The 12879-nt window shown below is 33.7% G+C and overlaps 2 protein-coding genes across 7 annotated transcripts in view; both read left to right on the top strand.

Annotated features, from left to right (window-relative positions):
* The window catches only part of LOC143075318 (P2X purinoceptor 4-like), a 39583-nt gene that overhangs the window by 7290 nt on the left and 19414 nt on the right, over positions 1 to 12879 (top strand). For all 6 annotated transcript variants that reach the window (XM_076250701.1, XM_076250699.1, XM_076250697.1 and 3 more), the window contains exon 2: positions 654 to 810. In XM_076250701.1, coding sequence (XP_076106816.1) covers positions 654 to 810 — 157 coding nt within the window. The remainder of the gene's footprint in view (positions 1 to 653; positions 811 to 12879) is intronic.
* On the top strand, positions 10070 to 11278 carry LOC143075319 (uncharacterized). The gene has a single exon (XM_076250703.1). It carries the CDS (start codon positions 10221 to 10223, stop codon positions 11187 to 11189), a length of 969 nt encoding a protein of 322 aa, XP_076106818.1. The 5' UTR covers positions 10070 to 10220; the 3' UTR covers positions 11190 to 11278.

The following is a 12879-nucleotide window of genomic DNA, read 5'->3' as shown; positions in this document are numbered from 1 at the left end:
AAACGACAACTACTGTACATCAGATTCCTGACTTAGGACAGGTGCAAACATTTGCAGTGGGGTTAAACGTTTTAATGGTACCAAATCTTCTCCCTTTTTCTGAAACAATAGTATAACATCACAACATAGAAAAACACACGATAAAATATCAATTGGAAGGCTTAACTCATAGTCATAAAAAAATGTAAATTAACACACTATAAATGAATAAATTTGATCTGCGATACCTGAATGCAAATACATCGTTAATAAAATTATTAAGGACAAACATTCAAGGCCAAAAGCAAACAAAGACATGGGAAAACACCACCGCGAAATATTTAACAACCCTTTGAAAATCATCACTTTTGAAAAAATAAATAAACGGTTTCATAATATATACAGGTATTAAAATGAAAAATAACTTTATTAACTTAGGTATACTTCTTCTGTGTATATAAATAAGGAATACCAAGAAAGTTCTGTAATTATGAATAAACCTAATTTAACACTTGATACATATTGGGTGAATATCAACAATAAAACTATACAATTAGAGCTAGATAAAACTTCCCTGTACAGATTTAAGGAGAATAATTTTGATGACTTACATGATGTTCTTATATATATATCATGCATATAACATCATGAATATAGGATGTTTTTGTTTTCAGATATGCTATAGTGTATAAAAAAGGTTACCAAGAGAATGATGCCGTGCAGAGTGCTGTCACAACAAAGTTGAAGGGTGTGGTCTATGTGAACCAATCACAATATCCGGATATTACAACATCTGTTTGGGATGTTGCTGAATATGTTGTCCCGCCGCAGGTGAGCTAAAAACAAAATAAGCAGCTTGATGTGTAAACTATATAAATTTATGTTCATTTCCAGCAATGTGGGGTCTATTAAATTGCCATGGAATTTATAGTTTTATATGGTGCAGAATTTTGAATTGAAGGCCTGCTATCATGAAACTATTCATGTGATAAATGACTTGCAGAAAGTACACATTTTAGTTTTTTGCTATCAACTTTTTATCAATTGCCGTTGAATTAAAAAAGAGAGATTGAACTACTTAAAACTTTGAATGTACACTTGCATGTTGTGCATATACTATAGTTCCTTTTTAACTCAAATTTTAGCAAATGATAAGAATTGTAGAAGAATTTTATCGGTTTCTTATGCTTTTATACATGTGTATAAACCAGTGACATGATTCAACATACAAAATAAACTTTGACTCGAACCCAGGACCTCTGTGTTACAAGGCAGCACATATACTGACTGAGCTAAAGAATAACTGCCTTAGCTCAATCGCTAAGTATCTACCAGCCATCCCGTTACACTTCCCCAACCTCAAGAGTAATCATACCATTATATCTCTCACAACACATACCCTGGCTAGAAATCCGCTCTAACATTGTGGGTTTTTATTGGCAGTAGAGAAGGGGGCATTAAGTTTTACCTTTGTCAGTCTGTACATACGTACGTCCCAATGTTGGTTTCGGTTCTCTGACTAGTTTGTCTCAACCAAATGTTATGAAACTAATACATAATGCTGATTACCACAAAAAAATAGATCTAGTTGGTGTCACTTTAACTGTTCAAGAGTAATGCCCCTTTATAATGGAAAATATGTTAATTTTTTAGTTTCCATTCTATTAGGCCAACTAAAATTAATTAGTAGATTTTCATCCAAATTTTTGAAAAACATGGGGCGGGTGGGAGGATTTTATTTTTTAAATTTTATTTCATATGAAACCCTTGTCACAAGTTCTTCATACCGCGGGGTATATGCTAGTGGAAAACAAGCTTGTATAATGTATATACATGTTGTATAAGGAATCTGACACTATTTTTTAAACTCTTAAATAAAAATACCTGATTGGCAACCACTGTTATACATGTAATTGACGCTTTAGAAACCTATTTATAGTATACATCAAAGGGAAGAGAAATGCTCTCTTCAGTTGGACTAGACCTACACCAAATTTATTTTGCTTTCTAAGCAATGGTTTGTAGTCCCCATAAAATCAATAAAATGTATTGGTACAATTGTATGCAACACAAGTATTATGAGTACAAAATAAAATGTAAACTCAGTGTGGAAAGTAATTATGTGATGTAAAACATGAACTTAACCAAAAAGTAGTTTTTTAATGACTAAATTGAGGGTATTGGGACAGTTACAGAGGGTGTTTGCTGTTTGTCAACAAAAACAACAGCCATGGGTAAATATAAAGAAATTAAAATGCATGTTTGTCGACTTTTTTTCTCAATATACGGTCATAAATCAAACAAATTCGTGCTTGTGTCAATTTCTTTAATCCAGTCATGTTTTTTGTACCAATTTGTTCTACGATTCTTGTGCTTTGGATATCATTTACAGTCCAAATTTCCTGACACAAAGTCATCGTATAAATAAAGAAACTAGAGGCTCTCAAGAGCCTGTGTCGCTCACCTTGGTCTATGTGCATATTAAACAATGGACACAGATAAATTCATGACAAAATTGTGTTTTGGTGATCATGATGTGTTTGTAGATCTTACTTTACTGGACATTCTTCTTGCTACAGTTATCTTTATCTATAATGAACTTAGCCCAGTAATTACAGTGGAAAATATATTCTACAAATTTACAAAAATTTACAAAAATTAATGAAAATTGTTAAAAAATGACTATAAAGGGCAATAACTCCATAAGGGGTAACTTGACAATTTTGGTCATGTTGACTTATTTGTAGATCTTACTTTGCTGAACATTATTGCTGTTTACAGTTTATCTCTATCTATTATAATATTCAAGATAATAACCAAAAACTGCAAAATTTCCTTAAAATTACTAATTCTGGGGCAGCAACCCAACAACAGGGTGTCTGTTTTGTCTGAAAATTTCAGGGCAGATAGATCTTGACCTGATAAACAATTTATCCCTGTCAGATTTGCTCTAAATACTTTGGTTTCAGAGATATAAGCCAAAATCTACATTTTACCACTATGTTCTATTTTTAGCCATGGCAGCCATTTTGGTTGGTTGGCAGGGTCACGCCACATATTTTTTAAACTAGATACCCCAATGATGATTTTGGCCAAGTTTGGATTAATTTGGCCCAGTAGTTTCAGAGAAAAAGATTTTTGTAAAAGATAACTAAGATTTATGAAAAATGGTTAAAAATTGACTATAAAGGGCAATAACTCTTAAAGGGGTCAACTGACCATTTCAGTCATGCTGACTTATTTGTAAATCTTACTTTTCTGAACATTATTGCTGTTTACAGTTTATCTCTATCTATAATAATATTCAAGATAAATAACCAAAAACAGCAAAATTTCCTTAAAATTACCAATTCAGGGGCAGCAACCCAACAACAGGTTGTCCGATTCATCTGTAAATTTCAGGGCAGATAGATCTTGACCTGATAATCAATTTTACTACAGTCAGATTTGCTCTAAATGCTTTGGTTTTTGAGTTATAAGGCAAAAACTGAATTTTACCCCTATGTTCTATTTTTAGCTGTGGAGGCCATCTTGGTTGGTTGGCCGGGTCACGCCACACATTTTTTAAACTAGATACCACAATTGTGATTGTGGCCAAGTTTGGTTTAATTTGGACCAGTAGTTTCAGAGAAGAAGATTTTTGTAAAAGATTACAAAGATTTACGAAAAATGGTTAAAAATTGACTATAAAGGGCAATAACTCCTAAAGGGGTCAACTGACCATTTTGGTCATGTTGACTTATTTGTAAATCTTACTTTGCTGAACATTATTGCTGTTTACAGTTTATCTCTATCTATAATAATATTCAAGATAATAACCAAAAACAGCAAAATTTCCTTAAAATTACCATTTCAGGGGCAGCAACCCAACAACGGAATGTCCGATTCACCTGAAAATTTCAGGGCAGATAGATCTTGACCTGATAAACAATTTTACCCCATGTCAGATTTGCTCTAAATGCTTTGATTTTTGAGTTATAAGCCAAAAACTGCATTTTACCCCTATGTTCTATTTTTAGCCATGGCGGCCATCTTGGTTGGTTGGCCGGGTCACGCCACACATTTTTTAAACTAGATACCCCAATGATGATTGTGGCCAAGTTTGGTTTAATTTGGCCCAGTAGTTTCAGAGGAGAAGATTTTTGTAAAAGTTAACGACGACGGACGACGACGACGGACGACGACGGACGACGGACGACGACGGACGACGGACGACGGACGCCGGACGCAAAGTGATGGGAAAAGCTCACTTGGCCCTTCGGGCCAGGTGAGCTAAAAACACGGTTTTCGATTCACTTGTGACTACCGCAATTTGCGTTAAATGACAAGGCGTTTTACTCGTTACTCGAATATTTCATGCCCTTCTCGTTATCAATCTCTATTCTCGGTAGATGTTGTCATAAGGCCAATTAAAATTAATTGATAGATTTTCATCCCCGCCCGCCCCTCTGAAATCGTCCCGCCCCGATTTTTTTTATTTTGCAAAATTTACGATTTCCGGATTTTGTTCATTTCCGTTACCGGTAACCGTCAATAATTTCGTTTTATTCGAACTTCCTGTTGATATAATTTCGGTTTTCATATTTCTTGTTTCGAGTACTTTAAAACGATTATGTTGACAAAATCTGCTGCTCAATGATGACAGTATCATCTACGGAGAATATAGAAAGATTACCAGAAGGGCATGAAATATTCGGGTTACGAGTATAAAATACGCTGTGTCCAACGCAAATCGCGGTATGTCACAAATTGGAAATTTCTTTCATCAGAAAATTGTGGATTTATTTAATAATAAACTGACTTTGTGTAAGCAAATTTGGGCTGTGAATGATTTCCAAAGTGCAAGAATCGTGGAACAAATTGGTAGAAAAAAAAGAGTTCAAAAAGTCGGCAAACATACACATTGTGTACTAGAAAACCCTTAGATTCATGGGATTTACCTATGGCTAAATACCATTTATAATGTAATTATATATGCGTCACTTCTTGCATAACTTGAGAATCTTAAAAGCGCCAACTTGACTATTCTTGGCAACACTTGTTTGAGTGTTCATTTCATTCATAATACTTGTGCTGCATACCATTGCATTTGCATAAGTTTATGGGGACTACAAACCATCGCTTAGAGAGCAAAATAAATTTGGAGGGTACGCACTGAAACCCGGACCGGACCGGACTCCGGACCCGGACTTTGGTATGAAACCCGGACCCGGACCCGGACTGAATGCCGGACCCGGACTGGGTAATAATTATGAATTTTCTTAGAATCACCTTTTCTTTTTTTAATCAGGAGAAGGAAGATAATTTTTTATGAACTGTAACACAGTACATTATAATAATAAGATAATCAAATTTTGCTCTTTAATACTCTTGTATAGTCTAGAAGAGAAGACAAGTATGCAAGTTAGCCTTGCAATGATTCTGTATCTTCAATTTACAGTTGTGCAATTACTTTTTAAAAAAAATCATACATACAGTATGAATGTTTACAAATGACTTTAAAAACATGGAAATATTTTTTTATAAATTATATGGAGAAAGTGGATTTTCTTAGAATTATTTTTTCCGTTTTTTATTAAAATTATTCAGAAGGAAGTTAATTTTGGCAGAAATAAACAAGATGCATTACATGTATAATAATTATGAAAATTAATCAGACCTGTATAACCGGCCCCATATACTGCGGATATATACCGTGACAGTAGTTTATATGGGCAGCAGTGACGCGATGCATGAACACGCATTACGTAATTGTGTACGTAATTATGTGTTTTAAAGTCCGACAGGAAATCACTAGAATACCTGGTCATGTCACCTCACAATAACTCTGGCAATAATTCCGTTAGTCTTACTGATAATCAAATTAGGGAAAGACCGAATCATAGACAAATATATTACATAAAAGTGTTATGAACAAAATGATATTTTGAAAACTGTTGAACTATGAAATGATTTAAAAAAATAATCTTATTTATAATCCCATACATGTATTTGAATCATAAACTTAGAACTGAGACTACTATACTATTATAGTAGTCTCAGACTTAGAAAGAAAAAAAAACAGTTTAAAAACGACTGACTAAAGTTGGCAGTAGTCCTTTTGTGTCAGTTAATGTTTTTCAAGGGTATCATTTGCGCCATTTTTTCTTACAAATATATCAATTGCGCCAATATTCGGAAATTATTTGCACCAGTTTACTTGTGACACATTTGTATCATACATAATAACGATAAACAAATATTTGATGATAGTGCGTTGGTTTCACCAGAGACATATATATATATGTATATATGTCTCTGGTTTCACCATCCGTAAGTGCTAAAATCCCATCTACCGAAAGATGTACAACTAATGGAGCAGAGGCATTCTACAATAATTACAATGAACTGTTTATGGATCCCATCCGTCAATATTTTTGTATATTTGTATACAATCCGTATACTCCTGGTTACTTCAGGTCACCATCCGGACTCGCCTATTACAATTATATTTTTCGTTAAATGTCGGATAAATATCTTATAAATTTCTTATGTATTACATGCTTGATCAAATGTCCCGTCAATATACTTTACGACAATAAACAGTTTACATACAGTTAGTCGTCGTAATGCAATACACGCAGGTATAGTAAACTTCAAGCTAGTCCGGGGTCATGTCAGGTCACAGTCCGGACTCACCTGTTCAAGAATGTGTATTACATTGTTGAACGCCGCTTAAGTGTCGTTTATTGATTTTTCCGATGACAATCGAATAACTAAAGAAATAGAGAATGAATAAAGGAAAAGTAAAAAGCAAAAAGGGAAAAAAAATCTTTCAATTAAACAAATAATTTAGTATATTTATATACAATCCGTATACTCCTGGTCCGGGGTTATATCAGGTCACAGTCCGGACTCGCCTAATTTTAATTTGTTGATTCTCGGGTACACGTCTTTTATTAATTTTTCCGCCGACAATCCAATAAGGAAAAAGTTGAATGAATAAAATGGAATAAGTTCGTCTCATCAAATAATTTGTGAAGTTTTTATATCTCTATCGATGTCTATAGTTTGCGAATACACCTAGTCCGGGGTTACTTCAGGTCACCATCCGGACTCGCCTATTACTATTATATTTTTCGTTAAATGTCGGATAAATATCTTATAAATTTCTTATGTATTACATGCTTGATCAAATGTCCCGTCAATATACTTTACGACAATAAACAGTTTACATACAGTTAGTCGTCGTAATGCAATACACGCAGGTATAGTAAACTTCAAGCTAGTCCGGGGTCATGTCAGGTCACAGTCCGGACTCACCTGTTCAAGAATGTGTATTACATTGTTGAACGCCGCTTAAGTGTCGTTTATTGATTTTTCCGATGACAATCGAATAACTAAAGAAATAGAGAAATGAATAAATGAAAAGTAAAAAGCAAAAAGGGAAAAAAAATCTTTCAATTAAACAAATAATTTAGTATATTTATATACAATCTGTATACTCCTGGTCCGGGGTTATATCAGGTCACAGTCCGGACTCACCTAATATTAATATGTTGATTATCGGGTAAACGTCTTTTATTAATGTTTCCGACGAAAAATCAAAGTGGTAAAAAATCCACAGTCCGGGTCCGGCATTAAGTCCGAGTCCGGCGGCCAGTCCGGGTCCGGGTTTCATACCAAAGTCCGGGTCCGGAGTCCGGTCCGGTCCGGGTTTCAGTGCGTACCAATTTGGAGTTGGTAGTCAAATGAATAGAGAATTTCTCCATGGTTTTACTGTTTGCTGAAAATATGTTTCTAAAGTAGCAATTGCATGTAGAACAGTCCGCGTTGCAAATCAGAGATGTTTATTCAAGAATTATGTACGATTCTTTATACATGTTTAAACATTTACATGGTATAAGCTAAATTTTGTAATTATAACACTTGCATATATATGAAGTTCACGCCACAAGAAGGTTTCAAATTGAATAAAATTTAAAAAATAAAATCCTCCCACCCGCCCCATTTTTTTCAAAACTTTGGATGAAAATCTACTAATTAATTTTAGTTGGCCTTATTTGTCCCACTAGTAGTACAATACACTGTAAAAAATCTTTTTGAGATAGAGCAGGTGCGATTTTTTAAATTTTAATTTATTGTCTATAAGAAATTTATGCACTACGAAAAAACTGTGTTCTCGGGCCTAAGATGTAAATTTGCAAGTAGACCGTTTTATATATGCTTCCATAGGTATTCATATTGTTATTATTTTATTTATTGATATTTCAATAGCATGTTTAAAATTTTTAAAATACAATTTAAAAATACACAGAAATTCCATTGAAGTCCATTTTTATGGCCCTGCAACAAATTGTCGGCCATCGAGCCATATAATTTTACCCTTGTCCATCATTCCGTCATTCCAGCATCCTGTCATTCTGCCATTCTGTCATTCCACAACAAACCATTATACAGACTTTTTTCTAACGCCTTCAGATATTGGGCTGATTTTTGGTATGTGAGCTAACCATGATGAATAACAGATAAGTTTAAGTTTCGTTTTGCTGAAATTGCATTCCTTGGACTTCGATAAACTGTTGAAAATCACAGTTATGCAGACATTTTTTCTAAACGCAATTAGATATTGGACTGATTTTTTATATATGTCCATTAACCATGATGAGTTTCAGATCAAGTTTAATATTAAGTAAGTTCTGCTCTGCTGATTTTTACAGAAATTTTAAAAGGGTTTAAGACTGAGTGAGAATTGTTGAAAATCACAGTTACACAGATTTTTTTCTATACACCTTTAGATTTTGAACTGATTTTTGATATGTGACTACCATCATATTTGTGTCCACATGTTTTTTTGAGACAGGGCCATTCCTGTCGTTCCAACACATCTTGTCTTAATACATTTAATTTACATTTGTATTATATAAATTAAGGACTTCCACTCAGTCAATACGATATGTTATAATGGACCTGTCCTCTGTCAATATAATCTGAACATGTCCATATATTACATATTCTGACCTCATTAAAAGTTCATAATTGATAAATATTTTTGGTTATCTTTTATTAAGCTGATACTTATTTTTATTTTATATATAAATACTTGTTTTAAAATTAACTGTTCTAATCTGTATATGCATGTATAACATGTATTTACTCTTAATGTTTAGCCTGCCTTCAATATATCAAACTTTGTAAATATCCTTGTTAATCTATATCCAAAGTAGGAATGCTCTGATACATTAAGGATGATAAGGAAGGAGCACACCTGTACATGCTGTACAGAACAGAATGATGGGCATCTATATATATACATATGTGTCAATAAAAGTTTGGTTTTACCAAAAAGAATCTAGGGCATATAATCATGTTAATTTATTAATATTATTCATTGTTATTTGGTTTAAAGTTCAGATGAATCAGCAAAAGTTGTTTCGCAGCGCTATCTTTATTACTGATTACATTATAAAGGGAAGATAAACATGTACCCCTTGATAAACAATTAAGTATAAAAGTCTACCACTAAGGTTACATAGATTTTATAAATGGCATATTCAGAGGCCTTACCTAAGGAGCAGATTCCACTAGGGTGTCAGCTGTGTGAAAGTGGGCCAAAGATAGAATGGAAATGCAATGACTGTAACCTGTTTATGTGTGATCGGTGTAAAGATGGAGTTCATTTTAGAATTGCAAAGGACCATAAACTTTTAAACATTAGGGAGATAGGAGAACATGAAGACTCCTGGAACAGTTTTGCCTTCAGTAAATTGAATTGCCAAGATCATCCCAACCAACCGTGCAGTCTTTATTGTAAAACCTGTAGTAATGTTATTTGTCTGAAATGTATTGTAAAAGTTCACAATGGACATGACTTTGTGGATGAGGAGGAATTTTGTGATAAAAAGGAGGTACTGCAAGAAGGACAGAAGAAGGTCCAGAGCAATTTAAGCAAATTAAGCTGTAGAAAAGGTAAGATGATGGCACCTGAAGAAGCTGAAAATCCAAAACTGTTACAGATTAAGCAGAACATAATGGATCATAAGAAAAACTTGTACAAGATAATGGAAATATATGCAGACAATCTTGTTCATGATGCCAATCAACAGTTTGGAACCCTGAAACAGGAAGAGGGAACCAAAATTGATAAAGAGATTCAAAATATGCATGCGAAGAATGAGGCTTTGGAAAGTATCATCAAATCTCGAGATTTCATGAAATTTTTAAGCGATTTTGATAAACTGTAGGTTTCCTTAAATGAAAACATGCTACAAGACACCAGCAATATTTCATCTTTGCCAAATTTTGTTCCCGCTGAATTTACAGTGCTTAATTTTGGAACACTAGAGGGAAACCTCTCCCATGCTAAATTTAAAGTTACAAATCAATGGACCACAGAACTGAGGAATATCCATTCAATTGTAAGGTGTCTAGACAGCAGCCTGTGGATAGCAGACAATGTAAATGGCCTGTTGCAACATGTTAAACTTGACACAGATAATGTAAACCTGTTATCAAGTTTTAATAGCAAAGTTTTTGGATTAGTTGACATATCTAGCTGCATTCTTTTGTCAACAGAAGAAACAAGATTAAAAAAGATTGATAGGGGATCAAGCGATATAGGCGATTCTGTTTATAGTATTGCTCCATTGATAGCAAGGGATGTTCATGTCACGAAGGATGAGAAAGTCGTAATAACAGCCAGATCTCCAGGTAAAGCATTCTCCGCCAAAGGAAGAAGTGTTGTTCTTGTAAATCAACCAGGAAAACGTTTCGTTAAATTTGACTTGTTTGAGTATGAAAGGTATCCCAAACCTTTATTTACACTTCCTGTTAGAGTAGCAAGCACCAGTAATGGAAATATATGTGTAGTGGATACTTTAGAAAAAGACCTTAGAGGGAGAGTGGTTGTAATAGGGCAGGCAGGAAAAGTAAAAGGGATTTATTCAGGTCACGATGATGTCAATTCTAAAGACAAACCGTTTAAGCCTCAAGATATACTTGCTACACCATCAGATAATATTCTGGTTACAGATTGGGAAAACCACCTGATCCATATTTTGAATCATGATGGAGAGTTTATTTCATATTACAATTTGAAAGATATTGGAATCTATTATCCTCATTCGCTTGCTCTGTCTACATCAGGACACCTATATATAGGATGTACAGGTTCTTTTATACCTTTTCTAAAAACTTTCAGAGGGAAACTGTACAAGGTTGAATTTTCATGAATCGAGCGCAGAAAATATCAACAATTATATAAAGTGGATAATTATAAAGTGTACATTGGATTGGTTCCTTTAAGATTAATTCTTACATTTTGTAGAAGAATATTTTGCAAAAGAATAAATCATTTTAGTTAAGAAGTTAGCTTTACTGTATACTCTGTTGTAAATACATGTAAATAGTATGTGTAATACAATTAATGGCAATTGTGCTAATCAGTCATCAATGATGATAATGATATCAGTCAAAGTTACAAAAGCTTTATCAAATCCTCAATCTGTATGACGTCACATCATCAATATCCGTAATGGTGAAAAAGGTTTTGTCAAACCCAGCTTAATCAGTATTTCTCTTGAAACAAATGTATAGAGATAATAATAATAAAGTGTATTTGATATATGGCTTAAATTTAAATATCACACCTTGTATCAACCCTCAACCAATTTTATTGATTGAGCAGATCAAGCTCTTGGGATATTGGTGTTTTTTTGTTGACATTTTTTCTTATCATAATTATACACAATTAAATGCTTTCATAATAACTTGTATACATGCATATATGCAGATAGGTTTGAATCTGCACAGACAGTATAAAGCTGCTCAGTGTTATGTTCATTGTGCTGAAATTACCTTATTTTGAGGGTTCAATGACTGATTACAAAACTATAATAGAAATATAAAGGAGTATCCAACCTTGACACAAAAAACTACAACAAAAAGTCACACAAAAAGCAAAGGAACAGCGGTTTTATTGCTGTTCTTCATCTCAAAATCATAAAGTAATAAATTGTCTTTTTTCATGTGAATTTCTCACAGATTATGAGTAAAATGATAACCATATGTCACCCAGCTAGCTAGCTCAGGCAGTGTCAATATGACCTCAACCTCATTTCATGGATTAGTGATAATGGTTAGGTATTATGTGGTCATGTTTCTATTTCTAGACATTTTTAGAAGTAGGTAAACCATATGTGGTGTGTGGAACTATTGTATCTATATTATACATAAACTGATCAAGCAGGTTTTAATTTACCTTAGTCTTATTTTCATGGTTCAATTGCTTAATGTTAAGTTATTGTGGTTTGATCTGTTTATCATACTTAACGACTTAGCAATTAAGTCCACCATATTTGGTTTATGGAATGATTGTACAGTTTTCATGTTTGTCTGGCACTGTTTCATTGACCTTGATCTCATTTCATGGTTATTAGGTCAGTATGGCAAGTTTCACATTTGGACATATAAGGAAATGGGGAATGTGTCAAAGATACAACAACACAACCATAGAGTTTTCAACCAATGGGTCTTCAATGCAGCGAGAAACTCCCGCACCCAGAGGATTTCTCCAGCTGGCCCCTAAACAAACATGTATACTAGTTCGGTGATAATGGACGTCATACTAAACTCCAAATTATAGACATAAAACTAAAATTAAAAATCATACAAGACTATCAAAGGCCAGAGGCTCCTGACTTGGGACAGGCGCAAAAAATATGGTGGGGTTTAACATGTTTTTTAGATATCAACCCTCCCCTATACCTCTAGCCAATGTAGAAAAAACAAACACTAAATAATATGCACAGTAAAACTCAGTTTAAAAGAAGTCTGAGTCCGATGCCAGAATAGGCAACAAAAGAAACTAAACAAAATGACAACAATACGTAAATTAACAAAGAACTAAACTAGCAGTTACTG

Source organism: Mytilus galloprovincialis, chromosome 5, assembly GCF_965363235.1.
Source record: "Mytilus galloprovincialis chromosome 5, xbMytGall1.hap1.1, whole genome shotgun sequence".
Taxonomy (NCBI): domain Eukaryota; kingdom Metazoa; phylum Mollusca; class Bivalvia; order Mytilida; family Mytilidae; genus Mytilus; species Mytilus galloprovincialis.
The sequence above is the reverse complement of the archived record's forward strand: the minus strand, read 5'-3'. Positions and strand labels throughout refer to the sequence as shown.